The sequence below is a fragment of the Leguminivora glycinivorella genome, chromosome 4 (genome assembly GCF_023078275.1).
Source record: "Leguminivora glycinivorella isolate SPB_JAAS2020 chromosome 4, LegGlyc_1.1, whole genome shotgun sequence".
NCBI classification, from domain to species: Eukaryota; Metazoa; Arthropoda; class Insecta; order Lepidoptera; family Tortricidae; genus Leguminivora; species Leguminivora glycinivorella.
The window spans coordinates 23,939,872-23,960,345 of record NC_062974.1 but is presented as its reverse complement, the minus strand read 5'-3'; the positions used below and the strand labels follow the sequence as shown (position 1 = coordinate 23,960,345).

Sequence of the window (20,474 nt, the reverse complement as noted above, 5' to 3'; positions counted from 1 at the left end):
TGACGCGGTGTACATAATTGCGGGAGTATCACGGAATAACGGAAACACAGGCTGTAATGTTTTTATGTTTTTTTACTATTTACGGTTAAGTATATTCATATATTTGATGTAAATACAATAAGTAAAGATTACAGATTATAGTGACGTAATTACGGTACATATATTTTTTAGATTTTAATCTCATAATTGAGTACGAAATGTATACTCGTTGAGTAATACGTGCGAAATATTGGAGTGTGGCATCGACATTAAATTTGTTTTATTTCATAAAATTAAAGCAGAAAGGTTATTTATTTCGATGTTATGAGTATAATTGTTATATAATCTTCCAATATACTAAGAAAAATCTTGTTTGTCTTTTAATATAGCCTTTGTTTTGACTGCCGTAATTAAGTACACGCCTGTATTGGAGTGTATCTTATTCCGGTATACTTATAATACTTATATTATGAAGTATATTAAAATATATTTAAAACACATAAAATATGGTATTGTGACCCGGCCATTATGTTTTTAAACTTTCTTAGTTAACTAGAAATATTTATATTGAATATCCGTATGTCCGCCAGTCTTTCCGTCTACGATTTAGCTCAATCATCATTAGTTTAGTACTGTAAAAATAAAATTTCCATGTGTTGAATACATAATAGGATATACATATATAAATATAAAGTAGTAGGTACATATTTGTCGAACTCAAGTCAGTCTGTGTAAGAACGGCCTATAATATTTATTTATTGAATACTATGTACCTATTTATATTGAATAACATATCACCGCCATATGTATATGCGGTGTAGCTCAGTGATCCCCAGTACCAAAAAACTGAAATTTTCACGAGCCGAATTATCGGCGGCACGGCAATAGCTTCTGGATTGAAATGAAATTTTGAAAAAAACCCCGACATTGTAAACCGATTTTCATGAAACATGGCTAAGAACACTCTCGACTAATCCAGCCATCCATTCGAAAGCGATGCCATAGACAGACAGACAGTAAAACTTATAACACCCCGTCGATATATCATATAATCGTTATATCGTCGTTATACCGTAAAATATCATATTTCCCATCCCATCCCAGCCCGTCAAAACATTGCCAGTTATAAAAAATACACTCTGTATAAGCATCTATCAAAACGATAATATCGCATATTATGTGCATTATGTACGTATTTATTAAAACAATATTTTTAATTCTTTTTTTTTTACATAAGCTTCAACAACGTGGATTTTAAAGATATCCCGTAATTACGTACAACGACTCCCGGAATAAAAGCCATGCCAAAATTGTATCCCGGAATAATGGACAAACTAAGGGTTTCGTAAAACAACGGTAATTTCTATAAATTAGAAGTTACGATGCAAAATAGAATCTTAAATCCATCGTAGGAGACTTATCCTTAAAATAAAATAGTTAACACGACTAGAAACTTCGCATTTTTTTTTAAATCCTCACTCAAAGTAGGAAACGTCTTAAGTTCCCGTAATATGGTACAGTTACCTTACATTGCACTTTTTTGCGAGTGCTGAGTGTGAAAACTTTCGATAGTTAAACTAGGTAGTAGGTACACAACATAAATAATTCTTTACAATCTTAATCAATTAGTTCGGTACTAATACATGTGGAGGTCAAATAATTAGAATAAGTTTAGCTATAGTTAAGATTTGCAATAAAACGTTGGATTTGGAGATAAGGAAACTAGATTCATAAAATAAATGGCCTATTGAATATGTAATATGACCGAGTTCGGTGTTTCTGTTACAGTTAACATTAAAATTCGCCGGCCGGCTTTTTTACCTACATGTTACGTTACTCATAATATTTATAAACATGCATAATGTACACTTCTTCATTTTCTTATATTTTGACATAGTTATTTTTATTTTATTTACAATTCATTCACTGATGATCACATCAGAATCACTGAAGGCTCCAGTTTATCAGTTTTATCACTGATTTGAACTTTCACGATTTTTACACATATTTAAAATTGTCACCCTGAAAGTCTGCTCCGAAACCACGGGGACAATGCCGTCCTCGGAGCTGTTAGTTAAAACTAATAACGCATTTTTTTCAGTTCTTTATTTACATGAACATATTTACATAATTATATAAGAAACTAAGACTAAACTTAAAAGCTAGCTAATGTCTAAAATAGGCCCTTGAGGCATTGTACCAAGGATACTGGCGACATTTCCTCGCTGTATCGCAATGCTGATATGTTGAGCGAGGAAGTCGCCAGCTCTTCGGTCACCAGTTACCTCAACCAGACGCTTCGCGATTTCTGTGAACAACTTGTTCGCGCTGGGGCCCCATGGACCTAGAGTTTCTACACCTTAAAGTAAAAAGTTAAAACTTAGTTATACGCGATTAAGGGCCAGTGGCATCAACCACATTTGACAGACACATCATCGTCACGCGGCAGACATTTATGGAACTTCCCATACAATAAAATTTAACGAACGCTTTAACGGTGACAGGCGGTTTGATGCAACCGGCCCTAAGTCCGGTTCACAATATGTATTAAGTAAGCTCAAAGTTTATATCGCTTCAAAAGTTTGTCAAAATCCAAGCCCTAAATCAGTCAAGCATGACTGTGCACATATAATATAGGTACAAAAGTATACACTATTGTACATCCAATGATAATTTGATCAAGGATAACCCACACAAAAGGTTCATAATTGCCGCTGTCTCAAACAAACGGTTCCATCAGTGTTGAATGACACGTAGCGGTGTTAGGCGTGTAATCAACAACTATCCGAATCATGCTTAATTAATACAATAAAACCAAAGATTCCAAACGCAAGGATAAAGAAATTCATAGAAGGATCATGCTAGTACGTATAATGCGTCTTGGTGGAACGCTACAACTACAACCCGATCTGTTGATGAGTTCGCATCATGTGTGGGATTGCATAGACTGCACGCTTGGCTTGCTGGATCAATTTTTGCGTCATTCTGCCACGTCCTTACGATGTAATATTTAAGTCAATGTATAAAATACTAGCCGTCACTTCACTGATGTATTTGCACTTATGACCCTTGCTGCCCTGCTAAGATATATAAAGTGGCATCTGAAATGAAACTGAATGCAAAATTTAAATAGTTTTTGAGATATGAGATACGTCATTTTAACTTATTTGTACTAAAAAGGAGGGCAGCTCGGATTTATGATAATGGTAGGTAGGGACCCATTTAACTAATTAGGGTACACAGATTAATAATAATGCCACCGAATCCCGAGCACTTGAAACTCTGTAAAAAACAGAGAAATGCTAGTTTTGAAATGGAACAGCGATGGAAATAGTGCATCTAGAGATAGGTATTCAACAGTTAATTAAATTAGTTAGTTTGAACAAGAGATACGAAATCGATCGGTCGAAATTCTAAATTCGGCCCCCGTGATCTCAAACCTGTCACATATTATGTGATGTTTATGTACATATCCATATACTTAATATAATGGAAAAGTGTTTGTGTGACTGTTTGTTTATTTGTCTTTCACGGCAAAACGGAGCGACTTATTGATATGATTTTTTGAAGGGATGGAGAGTGAGACAGGCTACTTTTTGTCTCTTTCTAACCACTTCCCTAAAAGGGGGGGTGGAAGTTTGTATGGAGCATTCCGCAATTTCCGAATTTAACGCGAGCGAAGCCGCGGGCAAAAGCTAGTTCACCATAAACGAGTCTACATGTGTATCTAAAATTAATGTTGTTGCTATTCGGATGTCATCCTCATTTTAGGATGTAAATTCTAACGGGCAGGAGTCGTGAGAAAACATGTAAATGCTATAAAATAGATTACTAGCCGTATTTGAATCTACATATCCGGCGAAAAATACAGTAAAAACCAAGCAGACTATTAAAATAATCTTGATTTTTTCAATACTTTTGCTATAGTTATTGACGATTTATGGTGCAATGTCCGAGAGACATCGCTTTTGATGACCAAAGAGACCTATGCGAGAGCGACATATTTTGCCACATAGCTAACAAGGGAAGCTTGCAACAGTTGCAACCGATTGCGACGTTTCGCTATGATGTCCTCTTTCCCTTTTGTTAGCAAGTGCCGAAAACCAGGTCTCATCGACGAACTTGCGACCATCTCCAACGCACTTTCACAATACAATACAGTACTTATACAGTATATTAAATTACCGGAATACCATTTTATGTTTAGGTCATGCACTTTTACTATGGGATCAACTACGAAATCACGAAAATATCTTCTGGCAGTTCCACAGGTGTAGTCAAGATTGCAGATAAGTCAAAAATATGTTTCCAATAACTGCATAAGCAATAAAATTTATTTATTTAGATTTATTTGTGACTATGGGCCTGTTGCATCAACCAGATTTGACAGACTTATCATCGTCACGCAGCAGACGTCTATGGAACTTCCCATATAATAAAATTTAACGACGCTTTAACGGTGACAGACGGTTTGATGCAACCGGCCTTAAATCCTTCAAGCGCCTGTCATTGTTTTTGTTAAGACATATTATTATATCTTTATCTACGCATGTAAATACAAGTATGATAATTAGGTAGGTTACTTATGTGTACTACGCGCAGCGCATAAAATTATGTCTCTATTAATATACCTACCACCGCTAATTTGCCTACATGTAGTTAGCATACATTAACAATTAATTTCTAATAAAAATTTGCAAATCCTGATAAAATTATCTCAAACAGCGAAATAAACTATGAATTAAAAATAGACCATTGCAACTGTCAATTAGCTGGCGATTGGCGCTGGGTACCTCGTTATAATAACGAAGTGTAATTTAATAGGTCTTCCGGCCAGGTCAACGGACTCTTTATGTTATGAATTATACATAGACAGGTAGGTACAGTCAGCAAAGTAACGGATTTATATCTTTTCTTATAAGTTGGTACCTATAAGTTCAGGATACGTAGCCAAATGGCACAAACGTTCACGAAACGAAACGCTCGTATAGATATCTATCTCCATCGCTCTTGCATATTGGCACGCCAGACTACCTTTCGCGGCGTTTCGTTTTCGTTTCGCGTCGGAGAAATGCCATTCTGCTACGCCCACAGAGTTTTTAATAGTGACTGTAAAATTATGAAATTTTACAACACACACAATTCACTCTTCAGTCCCAAAATACCTGTATTCCAGGCATATTGATTTTGACAGTAGACATCTACTTATACTTACCTACATCATACTTTACTTATATCAGAATAGTTTTTGCTAAGAATAGGTACAGTCAGCTGCAGAGAAAAGTAAACCCCCCCTGCATACAAATTTGTACGCAAGGGGGTCTACTTTTCTCTGCAGTTGACTGTATATGTTATGTTTTGTGAAGTTAGGTATCTACTTATGTATTTTTACAATCCTTGTATTTCAAAATCAAAATCACAAAATCGAAATTGGAATTGTCACCTCCTTTTATATCATTAACATTATAAGATCATCCTATTTTAATACGCCTTTTAAATTCATATACCTAAGACTATGCATGTTGGTACCCAAAACTGGAGGTATTGTGGGTGGTTACTAATGTTTGTCAGAAATGTCACAAGCCTTGTTTGCCGCATAACTGATACATTTTCCATAATTTTACCCAATAATATTGAGTTAAAACTTAAAGCAAAGTTTTTATATTTCTTTATCAGGCTCATTTACTGTTAGGTGCAATTTATGACACTTTTTAACATCATCCTGTCATTTATTTAGTTTAGAATTGAGACTAGTGTGATAAAGATGCTCAAGCAAATCTTACATGTCACTAAATATATGACTATTGTCAGGAGGGCGCTGTTTTTCTGATGTATGGAGTGACAGTTCAGTATATATCGTTGTCTGAGTACCCACAACACAAGCCTTCTTGAGCTTACCGTGGGCCTCAGTCAATCTGTGTAAGAATGTCATATAATATTTATTTATATTTAATATTTATTATAGTATGAAGAAAATAGTTCTAATCAAATTCCGCAGCATGGCGCGTAGTCATATATTTCTGGTGCGACAGAAATTTGAAAAATGTAGGGCTCACCTCACCGGCCAATGTCGTCAAAAAACGCGTGCCTCCTAAATTTTGACGTTGGTGGAATCATCAGTATCATCAATCATTAAAAAAAATTAAAAGGTAGAGCGAGGGTTTGTCGTCGAATAGAAAAAAAATATTTTTTATCTTTTTTAGTGACAAGCTTGTTACCGAACTTAGCTTTAGCATTTTTTTTGTATGTGAATTTCCAATTTCCGGGTCTTCTCGTTGTAACAGTTTTTTTTTGTAGTTAGTTTTCATTTAAGTAGGTATTTTTTTATAGGAACGTAGTTTGTTATTTAGTTTTATTTTTAGGTTTAATTTTAGTTTTAATACTTTAGTCATATTATTTCCATAGTGTTTTGCTGCATAGACGTGGACATTACATGTGGTTGATACCGCGAAAAATATAATTAATTAATTACAATTACAATCAGACAATCACACTGCTTATCAACTTATCTTAACGCTTAAGTTGATGTTGCTTATTTATGTTCATGGGCGATGATGACCGTTTCCCATCTTTTATCTTAATAAATAAAGTAGTTTGCATAGATCTCTTTAATTTATATAAACATCTAAAGTAGTCAAAACATATACCCAAACAACGCCCATAGCGACACATCCGCGATTTAAATAATTAATTAATGTATTCATTTCCTTTCTCGACTAATGGCCATGACTTTATGTCACTTTAATTACAGCATCTAGTTCAAAACAATAATCTCGAAAGTTCTATAGAACCAGCTCCGCGGGTTATAAAACTTTTTAGCAGGCATGACTCATCGGTATTTCCTGTTATTGTCATTAAATAAATGGAGTTTAAAGCTGGATCTTCTTGCTGGTTGACTTGCATATCTAAACCAACTACCTAGTTTTTAAAAACTCGTTTTCAGTACAGGCCCCGTAGCCGAATGGCATTTCTCCGACGCCAAACGAAAGCGATACGCCGCTGGCTCTGTCGCGCCAATACGCAAGCGCGATAGAGATAGATATCTTCTAGCGCTTCGTTTCGTGAGCGTTTCGTGAGCGATTGTGCCATTCGGCTAGCCACCCTGATGGTGTTTTTTTTACGCACTAGTGCGAGAAGTGGTTCATTATATGCCAGGTCGAAACTTCGGAGGCTCATCTGTACTGAAAAACGTCGTACGATACACGTGCGAAAAGGAAATTCGTAACTCGTGTCGATTTAAAACACTCCCTTCGGTCGTGTTTTAATTTATCGCCACTCGTTTCGAACTTCCTTTTTTACGCACTTGTATCGTAATGTACTATTTTAGGACACCTGTAGCAAAAAACTCGTCATGTTTATTTGTCCATTGTTGACAATTGTCAGCGGCTACATCAGAAACCAGAATAACAGCGCCCTCTTGACAATAGTAATTTAGCAGTTGGTCAGGCTTTACTTTAATGCCCACCCCGGTGAGTTATTCTGCAATGAATTACTAAACTTTTGTGGTGAACAATGCTGGGAATGTGTAGATATGCAGGTGTTGTCAGCGAACACGTATACGTACGTCAGTGAAGCGCACGGGTGCAGGCGCTGGCTGGACCACTGTGTGGTGACTAGTGCAGCGCGTCCCGCGGTACTTAGCGTCTCAGTGTTACATAATGTTTACTGGTCCGACCACTACCCATTGTTAATTGAATGCAATTATAACTTAGTTAAACCTAAAATTTGTATACCTCAATTTACTCACAGCAAAATAATTTGGGGTGAAAGAGATTGTGCGCAGATTGAAAATTATACTAATTATTGTAATTTAAAATTTAAGAATGTTAATTTTCCTCCCGAGTTCTGTGACTGTGCCGATAGAATGTGTTGTGATGACTCGCACAAACAGGTTTTACATAAAATGTACTTAAATATTATCTCTGTTCTAAAGGAGGGTGCTGAGCTCAGTTATAATAAAAATAATAATCATAAAAAACGTAGGCACATAACGGGTTGGAATAGGTACGTCAGCGATGCTCACCGGGAGGCTAGGTTTTGGTACTTCTGGTGGATATCGTATGGCAGGCCACGTTATGGTTTTGTTTATGATAGGATGCTCGAGTCAAAAAAGATATTTAAATCTAAACTTAAATATTGCCAAGAGCATGAACAAGATATCAAAATGGACATTTTAGCAAAAAACCATTCTAATAGGGTATTTAATAAATTTTGGAAAAACACTAATAAATTCAACATTAAGACGAGTCTTCCGGTGAGCGTGGCGGGCATACACGACTTGAGCGGTATTGCTAACGCTTTTAAAGACCATTTTACTGTCACCTCACCGTTACCCCAGTCAACGGAGACCCCATATAACCATAATCGGTCGCCGTTCCTACGCAAATCCTCCTATTTTGTGTACACACAGGTCTTCGGGTCTCAATGCTTAGTCGCAGTACGGTCGACGTTTAGTCGCGGCGACCCAAATGGGGACGATTGGTAACAGGCACAAATGGTCACAGAAGTGACAGAAGTGTGTACTACGCGTGCACACATTGTTACCGTTTGGCGACTACTTTCCCAAAATCATTCGTTCATTTCATTCTTTTCAAATGGCGACTGTCAGAGACGTCAAAGTAAAAAAGAAATAAAATCATTTGACATTAAAATGTAATGGCGTAAGAATTTGTTAAAGATAAATATTGTTTGCATTTGTAATATAATGTGGGCTAATTACCATGGCCAATTAAATTGCTCGAGTGATTTCATAAAATAAGTCTAAATTTAGCAACGCGCCATCAATTTACCTCAGTTTAACCAGTAATAATATTATTGACTACTCGGTGTTTGCGTGTTATGTATATTGATTGGTGAAGTTTTAGTGCTCCGGTGCATATACTATACTGAAATAATAAAAATAATGCCTAGAAAACTATAAAGTCCAGGATACAGGGGGCTGGAATCTAGGTATTGGACACAAACACTTGATGCGATTCGTATGAGGTTTAATTCGAGACTGAATGGTTATAACTACCCTATCTATACATAAGTAAGTAATATAGGCGTACCCACATACATACATATAAGTTGGTACACATATATCACACCTCCCTTCTTAATCTTTAAATCTTACAGTAATTTATAACAATAATAAACATGAAGTTCTTTTGAAACAACTATTTGTTTTTAAACTATTTTGTATCTATTATCTACTCACTTATAATAACCTTCCTTACTTTTACCTATACTTCTCTCCTAAAAATTAATCTATTTCCAGTTTACGAATTCTGTTTGGTAAAGGCCTGAGGTTCAATGGGGATCGACGCTGTGGCGGTGGAGACGGACGTGGGGGAGGCACACTAGCAACACTTGTCTCATTGGCTTCCGCCCTTGTTACTTCCTCGTTTTGACCCGGTTGTGCGTTTTCCTCGCCCACTTCCGTCTGCTGGCTAGAGCGCGCGACTCCGTCCTCATTCCCTGACGACCGCTCTCTAGTCTCGCTGAGTTCCTCAGGGCAGGGTACAGTCGATAACCTAGATCTGCGTCTGATCTGATCAATATGCCTAAGAATAGGTTTACCGCTACCGCTATCCAAGGTGTATCTCCGTGAACCTTCGGCACCCAGCACCGTACCTTTAACCCACTTATCATTTTTGGTGTAATCGCGAGCCCAGACCTCATCACCCGGCCGGAAATGACGTTGCGTACCACCTGCATGTTCGACCTGTCGCTGCTGAACCGACCTGACTCGCTCTTCTAGAGCCCCCTCGCTGCGGAGCAAGTCCAAACGCGAACGTAACGACCGCCGCTGCAAAAGCATCGCCGGACTCTCTCCCGTAGTACTATGCATGCTATTTCTGTACGCCATGAGATATGTCTGCAGTGCCGCGTCGATATCGATATGTTCTCTAATAGCTTTGCTAATCGCGCGCTTACATAATTTCACTGCATTCTCCGCGGCCCCATTAGACGCCGGATGATACGTTGGCGAAAAAGACTGTTTTATCCCATTCGTGTCAAGAAAGTGTTTAAATTCATTACTGGTGAACGGCGGACCCTGGTCTGATACTAATTGTCTTGGCAACCCAAAACGCGCGAAAGTTGCTCTTAGTTCTTTAATTACTGCTCCTGCGTTCGTCCTAAGCATTTCAAATATTTCCAGCCACTTTGAAGTCGAATCTATTAGTACTAAAAACGTTTTACCCTTAAAAGGGCCCAGAAAATCTACGTGTAGTCTACTCCACACGTGGGTCGAGTACGGCCAAGGACTCGGAGGCGAGTGCGCCGGTGCAGGCGCCTCCGCGGCGCACATCTCACATTGCCTACACCGCGCCTCCACATCGGCGTCAATATTGGGCCACCAAACGTAACTACGAGCTAAGGCCTTAGTCTTGACTATGCCCATATGACTAACGTGCAGCTGCTTAAGAACTGTTTCCCTCAAAATTGTTGGCACCACAACCCGGTAACCCCACATTAAACAACCTCGGTCTACATACATCTCGTGCCGCCTTAATAAGAAAGGTTTTATCTCCTCGTCTTGACACGATGTCGGCCAGCCCGATTGCACATACGATAACACCCTACTTAATGTTAAGTCCCGTGACGTGGCCGTTTTAACTTGTTCGTTAGTAACAGGCAAAAAATCTTCGACAAAATTAAGGTAAGTCACATCCTGTTTTTGTTTCTGGTCTTGGACCCCCTGTGGAAGCCTAGACAACGCATCCGCACAATTTTTATTCGATGGTACATATTCAATTTCATAGTTGTATCCTGACAGTAAAATAGCCCAGCGTTGTAAACGGGACGCCGCCATCACCGGAATGCCTACTTTATCGCCAAAAATATACGTGAGTGGCTTGTGATCTGTCCTCAATATAAATTTACGACCGTACAAATACTGATGAAATTTGCGAATACCGTACACTAAGGCTAGCGCTTCCCTATCAATCTGTGCGTATCCCCGCTCGGCTGGGGTGAGCGTACGCGATGCGTAAGCGATCGGCCGTTCGCCCTCCGGTGTGAGGTGCGATATCACGCAACCTATCCCCACCCCTGACGCGTCTGAAGTGAGAACCAATGGCAGGGAACCCGAATAGTGTACCAAAACTTCACTCGAAGTTAGTACTTGTTTGACCTTGATAAACGCTTCTTCACAACTCGCGCTCCAAACAAATTTAGCTCCAGCCTTTAACAAATTATACAATGGTGTAAGTATTGTACTAACGTTTTTTATGAACTTCGCGTAATACATTATCATGCCTATGAACGCTCGAACTTCTGTCACGTTGCTAGGTGCGGGCGTATTTACGATAGCCCTTACCTTATCCGGGCACGTATGGACGCCCTCCTTGCTAATCACATGACCCAAATAATTAATCGACTCCTCAAAGAACGCACACTTATCTTTCCTTACCCGCAACCCGTACGCCTGCAATCGCTCAAATACTTTATATAAGTTGTCTACGTGAGCTTTCGTATTGCTACCAGTAATAATGACATCATCTAAAAATACGCCCACGTGCGGCAGGTCAGAAAATAATTGTTCCAAATGTCTTTGGAATATCCCAGGGCTAGATGATAGGCCGTATACTAAGCGATTATACATAAATAAACCCTTGTGCGTATTTATTACCGTATATTTTTTTGACTCATCCAGCTCAAACTGTGCGTAGGCCTGCGACAGATCAATCTTACTAAACCGTTCTCCCCCGTGCAGGCGTGCCAATAAATCCTCCACCCTAGGTAGCGGGTAACGATCAACCTCCAAAACCCGGTTCAAGGTCAATTTAAAATCAGCGCAGATACGTATGTTACCGTCTTTTTTTACCACCGGCACGATAGGCGTGGCCCAGTCGGAGCGGTCGACGGGGGTGAGCACGCCGTCGCGCACCAGCTGGTCCAGCGCGCGCTCCACTGGCTCGCGCAGCGCGTACGCCAGCGGCCGCGCGCGCAGGAACATGGGCCGGGCATCCGCGCGCAGGTGGATGCTGACCTTGCCACCGTTGAACCGCCCCAGGCCGTCCGCAAACACTTCAGAGAATCTGGAACTGAAAGCGCTATAATTAAAATCATAATCTATGACATTATTCACTTCACTGTACTCTGCCACGGGAATCAAACCCTTAATTATATCTAATTCATATAACCATTGGCGTCCGAGCAATATACTTTTGCCGTTTCGTATAACAAATAAATCTAAGTGTTTTTCTACGCCCCTAAAACGCACGAATGGTTTTATTAAACCCACCGGTTGCACCCACTCCCCCGTATAATAACGTAGGTATAAGTTACACTTTTCTATCTTTAACTTATTAAAAACTGCCATGTACATTTTCTCACTTATACACGAAACGGCGCTGCCCGTATCGCACTCCATATCTATATCTATACCTTGCACGTTCACTTTTATAATAATCGGTTTATATGCTAAAGCTGATAACTGATTTAAAGTTGTAATAATTACCTCATCACTATCTTCACTGAACATATTATCGTCCTTCATCACAGTGTTGGCATGCACTTCGTATTGCTCCGCCATATTCGGGCACATACGCTTTAAATGCCCCTGTCTATTGCATACCCGGCACACGTAACGTGCAAATTGGCATCCCGCCTTGTCGTGAGCGCCGCCGCACGCCGCGCACCGCTGGGCGCCGCGCGCCGGAGCCTTGCCCCGGCCGCCGCCGCCGCCAGCGCGGCCGCCCCGGCCCGCGCGAGGCGCCCCGCGGCCCGCGCGCTGTCCCGCCTGGCCTCCCGCCCAGCGCGGGGTCATCGCTTGGCACTCCACGGTGCCCGCTCCACTCGCCGGTCCCGTGCGACCCTCCACGAGAGCCGAGTCTTTTTCCGCCGCCTCCATACTGACCGCCAATTTGTACGCTTTCGCAAAGTCCAACGATTCCTCTGTAAATAACCGCTGGCGTATAGTCTCACTCTGCAAGCCGCAAACCAGCTGATCACGCAAGCTGTCCTCTAGCCAAGTACCGAAGTCACAATCTTTCGACATACGCTTTAACACGGCCACATATTCCGAAATGGACTCGTTCGCACTTTGCTTCCTGTGTCTAAACTTAAAACGCTCAGCTAAGATGCTCGGTTTAGGCTGTAAATGTTTTTCAAGTATCGACGTCACCTGTGCGAACGTTTTGGTTGACGGTTTATCGGGCGTGCACAAATTCACTAAAAGTTCGTAGCACTCAGCCCCCATCACTGTAATTAACGTTGGCACATACAAGGTCGTTTCAATTTCATTTACTAAAAAATATTGTTCTAAGCGGTCTATGTACAGCCTCCAATTATCCGTTCCAATTTTAAATTCCGGTATCTTGCCGACCGCCATTGTTCGCGCCGCCGCCTCACCCATAAAAAAAAAACTTGCGTTATCGTTCTCTCGCGCACAACAAGAAGTTATAATACCTAACACACGTAATGACCGTAGGTTCTAATCGTCTCGTCGCCACTATAAAGTCCAGGATACAGGGGGCTGGAATCTAGGTATTGGACACAAACACTTGATGCGATTCGTATGAGGTTTAATTCGAGACTGAATGGTTATAACTACCCTATCTATACATAAGTAAGTAATATAGGCGTACCCACATACATACATATAAGTTGGTACACATATATCACAAAAACCAATAAAGTTGTTAAAATATAGATTAAGACGGTAATATTCCATGTAAAAAACAGTCGCCAAACGGTCACCAAACGGTCACCAAACAATCGACAAACGGTCGCAAAATGGTCGCAGCGTACACGCGTGACCGAAAGCAGTGAATGTTTATTATATTTTCAAAATGGCTTCTTGTATTAATTTTTTCCAGGTATCCTCAAACTTTATAAACAATTAAATATGCCGTCGTACTCAGTTGCCCTCAAAGAAGATTTAAAAAAAATTGTAAAGTGCGTACCGAGCTGCTGGGTTGTAAAGGATCGGGGATCATATTATTATGGTCTTCTATAGAGCAACTACTTAGTATTTTGCGGCATTTCACAATTGACACTTGTTGAAGTAGTCGTCATTAATATTACTATCAACATTAATTTCAGCGATCTGTACTTCTTTTGTCAAGATTTTTGTATAGATAAGTGTCTACAAATTTGTAATGTTAAAGAGACATAAATAAAACGTAGTAGAGTAAATAATGTGTTTTTTTGTAACCCAAACAAAATACTTGTAGATACGAGTGCGGAAAAGAGGAAAATCGATACGAGTAGCGATAAATTACTACACGAACGAAGGGAGTGAATGTCCTTTTCGCACGTGTATCGTACGACGATTTTCAGTACCTAAATCTAAGCTAAGAGTTTCGACCAGACAAGAAATGAATCATTGCTTGATTTGCTCGCACTACTGCGTTAAAAAAAGCAGCATCTGTACTGAAAAAAACTATCATTGCGCAACAAAAATTCTATTAATACCACAGTAAATACTCTATTTCATTTGATTCCTACTTTTATTGTGTAAAGCAACACTACACTTCATTTTTATCAATAAGAATTAAAAATTATATATTAATACATTAAGTAACTATAAAGTGCTTATCTATTTGTATTATCATTCTGCACTTTTCTTAACTTTCCCACATTTCTATAAAATGTCGAAGAGTGCTTAAATGGTCGTCGTCGTTTATTATTATTTAATTCGCTCATATTTAAATGATTCAAAGCAACCAGTCCACAACTTCACAAGACAGTTTGAGAAACCTTCGTATTTCAGATTGTCATTTGCGGATACAGTGGTTTAGGAGCAGTTCGGTAATCAGACCTACACATGTGTGTACAAATTCTGTCAATGTCACTGTCAGAAACCGTTCTGACAGTGACAATGACAGCCACAAATTCGTCCACATGTTGTTACCGTTATGTGTGCAAACGTCGACTAATAAAGTGTCGTTAAAAGTCATTCTGACAGTGACATTGACAGCCACAAATTCGTACACATTTTGTTACCGTAACGAGTGCACACGACGACTACATTTTGTTATTGTATCAATACGGTCGCATTGTTTGCACGACGTTACCACGCGTTATGTCACATTTGACAGTTAGTTACTGATTTGAAGATTTTGCGACTGAAATGGTTGTATGGGACGCTCGATACTGAGGACCAAGTGTTAACTCCTAGCGTAAGATTCTCGGCGAAGCAAGTGGCTTCCAAGATTAAAAGCATGGTGAGAGGAAAATCTCCAGGCCACGATGGCCTCAGTGTCAAACATTTAAAGTACGCTGGAAGTCATCCGCCTCGAGTTCTGTCTCTTTTCTTTAACATGTGTGTTAGCCATAGTTATTTGCCTAAAGATTTGATGCATACTATTGTAGTTCCTATTGTAAAGAATAGAACGGGAGACGCTTCTGACATATCCAACTACAGGCCCATATCGCTTGCCACGATTGTAGCTAAGGTGCTGGATGGTTTGCTTGATGACGTGCTGGGGGAACACCTGAACATTCATGACGCTCAGTTTGGCTTTAAGCCGGGCTTATCTACTGAAAGCGCAGTGTTATGCCTCAAGCAGACGGTCCAGTACTACACAACTCGCAAGACGCCAGTCTTCGCCTGCTTCTTGGATCTGTCAAAGGCCTTCGATCTTGTGGCATATGACAAGCTGTGGCATAAGTTACGCGTACATTCCAGCGTTCCTCAGGAGGTCACAGCTTTAAGTATTTAGGTATTGGTACGGTCACCAATCGAATGCTGTTAAATGGGCTGGCGTGCACTCTGACGTGTATAGGATGAACTGCGGTGTCAGACAAGGCGGTTTAAGCTCACCAAAGCTGTTCAATCTATATATGAACGAGCTAATCGAGGGACTCAGCAGTACCTATGTCGGATGTCACGTGGACGGGGTATGTGTTAATAACCTCAGTTACGCAGATGACATGGTGTTGCTGAGCCCTTCGGTTGGCGCACTACAGAGATTAGTGGGAATATGTGAAACATATGCAATTGCCCATGGGTTAAGATACAATAAATTTTTATTAAGCAGAAACGTCTGCTAACGATTCTAAACATTTTTATATTAAAGGAAAAAATGGAAAAATTTACGCTTCCGGCGGGACTTGAACCCGCACCATTTTTGCAATCCGTGCAATGCTCTTATCAATTGAGCTACGGAAGCCACGCCGGACTTCGCAAATCTTTCCATGCCTTAAACAAAAAATTAATTTAAAAATTATAAAAATTAATTTAGTATGGGTTAGCACATTGTTACTGGTGAATTCTCAATATAACTTGAGACTCCAGTGCCGTTACAAGATGTAATAGTCTGTCGGTAGATGGCGCTAGACGTCACCCCAAGACGTGTGTACAAAAAGGAAAGGCATGGAAAGATTTGCGAAGTCCGGCGTGGCTTCCATAGCTCAATTGGTAAGAGCATTGCACGGATTGCAAAAATGGTGCGGGTTCAAGTCCCGCCGGATGCGTAAATTTTTCCATTTTTCCTTTAATATAAAAATGTTAAGATACAATACTTCAAAAAGCGAGGTAATGCAATTTAAAGCTGGGACAAAATCATACAAAATGACACCTGTTACGCTTTGTGGTACTGCTTTAAAAGTTGTACAAAAGTTTAAGTATCTTGGCCACTGGGTAACCGAAAACATGTCAGATAATGATGATATCGAGAGGGAGCGCAGGGCGTTGTGTGTTCGGAGCAACATGTTGGCTCGCAGATTTGCTCGTTGCAGTAATGAAGTAAAGCTAACGCTTTTTAAAGCATACTGCCAAACATTCTACACGTGCAATCTGTGGGTCAATTTTACGCAACGGGCATACAGCGCACTGCGTGTGCAATATAATAACGCGTTTAGGGTGTTGTTTGGGCTGCCGCGGTACTGTAGTGCGTCAACTATGTTTGCTGAGGCGCGCACTGATGGTTTTGACGCAATAGTTAGAAAAAGGTGCGCGTCACTGCTCAGTCGTCTCCGTGACAGCCCAAACAGTATCCTAAGTGTGCTGGCGCAGCGCTGGGACTCGCCTTTGTTTGCGCGGTGGGTCCGGCTGCACGCGCCGCCAATCGCCACTCCACGTCGTTATTAAATTTATTTATATATAGTCAATAGGTATTAAGTTAGTTTTAGTACTAACATAGTATTAAGGATTTGTGATATTTACTAACACTCTATGGATTTTTAATTTTCGAAATAAATATATTGAATTGAATATTGAATTTACTTATTTTGTTTATCAAGGCCGATAGTCCACTATCATATGTTTATCATAGAAATATGATCATAGGCAACATTCCGTCCTTTTTCTTCACGCTGGAAGGCATACAGAAAGGGAGGCATACAGACATATGATCATATTATATCTACCTCTATGATAATAGTTATTTGTGGGGCAAAGTTGTATTTTAACACACGAGAAGTAAAATACATTTGCACCCGAGTGTAACACAAAACTTTTCCCCTCACTGTAGCGAGGAAACTACAACGCAAAAAATGCGTTTATCACTGCTTCCAGTAGTTCCACAGGTGGTAAATCATCTTTATTACTAGATTCACCTACTTTTATCGATTTTAAAGCAGTCAATTTGATTTTATTCAAGGTAAAATTACTTTACCCACTAGTGGATAAAATGCGTTTTTACTCTACCAGCGAGTAAAAACGCATTAAAGGAAAACACGTGTTTCTGAACGAGTGAGGGGAAAACAAAATAAAAATAATATGATAGTGGGCTATCGGCCTAAAACAAAGGAACGTTGCACAAAAAACCGAATGTTAATTAAACTTTAGAGCCTCCAAGATTTCACTTTCTAAGCTTATCGGCTGTCGGCATATCGATCATATTAACGACAGAGAAAGTCGTTTGTTTACTCTTTCTTTCGTACATCGGTATTGTCACTTGCTATTAATTGCGATCAGATTGAAAAGTGCACAGAGTAGAGTCAAATGTAGATTTTTCGAATCGTCTTAATCGTCCGCTGGTTATAGGCTATATAACGTCACCGCAAACGAAACATGGCGCCCTCTAGAGGTCATAAAGTAACGAAGCAAAAAAATAAAATGAAGTTAGGATGACATGTTGTATATCATTTGAAAGGGCTTAATTAGCACATTTCAAATATGTACATATTGTTAGCTTTTATTTCCAGCATTACTTGATTACACCGGATAATTCATTAATTTCTCGGAAAAATTGACTATTTGCAAATCCGCAAGCGCTCTGCCATAGTTCCATGCATTATCCGACTGCGGTTACACAAGAAGGCTTTTGCCAAAGGAACTAATTTGGCTGCTTTATATAATTATTTTTTTAAAGACTTGCAATATTTTTTCGACCAAAAGTTCAATTTCGTACAGCAAATCGTCATAATAACAACTAGATGTAGTTTGACACTGTTTTGACATTCTGACGTGTACGAGTATCATAGATTGTAGGACACCCTAGATGAAGGGTATGTTACGTCATCATGGCATTATGAGTTTCCACTACGACAATATATTATTGAAAGCCAGTTAATCATCTAAAATTAATATAATTTTCATAAAGAGAGAGAAATGCGGTATCACGATACTGATTGTCAGCTATACCTGTCTCTTTCAGTATACGGTATGCTTCGAAGCCCGACGTACGCGGTCCTAAGCCGGGCAAGGCGCCCTCAAACTTAAAGTGTCGGGCGAAGCTCGAAGCACGCGGTCATAAACCGGGCGCCGAAGGCGCCCTCAAACTTAAAGTGTCGGGCAAAGACGCACGCGGTTCTAAGCCGGGCGCCCTCGGCGCCCTTTAACTTAAAATGTCGGGCGAAGCCCGAAGAACGCGGTACTAAGCCGGGCGCCTTCGGCGCCCTCAAACTTACGGTGTCGGGCGAAGCCTGACGCACGCGGTTCTAAGCCGGGCGCCTTTGGCGCCCTCTAACTTAAAATGTCGGGCGAAGCCCGACACACGCAGTAATAAGCCCGGCGGCTTCGGCGCCCTCTAACTTAAAGTGTCGAGCGAAACCCGACGCACGCGGTCCTAAGCCGGGCGCCTTCGGCGACCTTTAAGGTGTCGAGCGAAGCCCGACACAGGCTTTCCTAAGCCGGGCGCCTTCGGCGCCCTCATATTTAATAAATAAAATAGTAACCCCAAAGTAAGTTAGATAAAAAATAAGTTCAAAAACTAAAGTTTGTAAATTTTATAAATACTTGCAGAGATTCAGAAGATAGCCGTGGTCGGTCGTATGCCAATTATGTACTTAACTTAAAGTTTATAATTGTGGCATACGACCACGGTTATCTTCTGAATCTCTGCAAGTATTTATAAAATTAACAAACTTATTATAACATTGAGTTTATGTATTGAAAAGAATACACAGCTGTGAATTTCATGCATGATAATTTCATAAAACAATTCTATCTTGTTTTATACTTTATAGAGCACATTTTATAGTAGTCGGGTTTTAGTTTTTGAACTTATTTTTTATTGTAAAGATATACATATAGATGTGTAGTGTTACATGTCTGAATATAAAGGTTAGGTAACTATGTAATTATGTAATGTAATTTAATCAGTTAAAGTTGCATGAGTAAGGGTCCAAGTATTTATTTCATGTGTGATATAAATAAATAAATATTATAGGACAGTCACACAGATTGACTGAGCCCCACGGTAAACTCAAGAAGGCTTGTGTTGTGGGTACTCAGACAACGATATATATATAATATACAAATATAATATATGTACATAGAAAACATCCATGACTCAGGTAAATTCTGTCGTAGAAACATCACCATTTTTTCCCAAATTTATTTAAAGAAAAAAACACAGTTACATAGTTGACCTAAATGTGAGACAGTTTAAATGTCGCGTATCCTTAATTAAACTTTAAACCTACATTAGATTAGGTACTTTACACTTAGATTAAGATAACAAAATTGAAATAGGTATATAGTAAATAAAGTCAGTCTAAAATATACAAAAATTTTTTATGAATAATTATTAAGTGTACAACATGGGGCTTAAAACACTTTCTAGTTGGTAGGTTTATACTACAGCAAATAAACTGCCCTTACCGGGATTCGAATTGGCACTAACGAGCTAGGCCAGACCGGTTGTCAAAATATATGGACACTGACACTGTAGTAAAGTACTTAAAGATGTATTTTTGGTGTAATCTAGCCCGCCTCTGTCGTTCATTTTTTGGCCCGTAATGAAAAAAGTTTGCCCACCACTACTTATACTCTCTCTACATTATAGTTAGGTATTCTGCGCACAATGCTAATAACGATTTGGCAAAGAATAGCGCCCGCTGCGCGTGGGCCTCTCATGTGACATCGATTAATTGCACTCGGATCGTGAGGCGGCCACTGACTTATAGCGACTAGCTGAACGAAAGCCGTACAGTAAATCCTCGACTTAAATAAAAAAAAAAAAGATATTTATTTACCAACACAGCACGAAATGGAAATGTATAAAAACTTAGTAAGTAAAATTACAGATGTGCAATGTGTGAAGTAAAATGGATGAGACTCAGCGAGACCGCTGATTTTCAGTCCCCAACCAACAAACTTAAATCTAATACTT

General features: G+C 39.7%; 1 protein-coding gene across 1 annotated transcript; it reads right to left on the bottom strand.

The window, feature by feature from the left end:
• Positions 1 to 9,223: 9,223 nt before the first annotated feature.
• LOC125225260 (uncharacterized protein K02A2.6-like) lies at positions 9,224 to 12,636 on the bottom strand. Its single transcript, XM_048128869.1, has 2 exons — positions 12,428 to 12,636; positions 9,224 to 12,011 (listed from the first exon to the last, which is right to left on the bottom strand). The coding sequence occupies exons 1-2, from the start codon at positions 12,430 to 12,432 to the stop codon at positions 9,224 to 9,226; spliced, it is 2,793 nt and encodes a 930-aa protein (XP_047984826.1). The 5' UTR covers positions 12,433 to 12,636.
• Between the last annotated feature and the right edge of the window lie 7,838 nt (positions 12,637 to 20,474).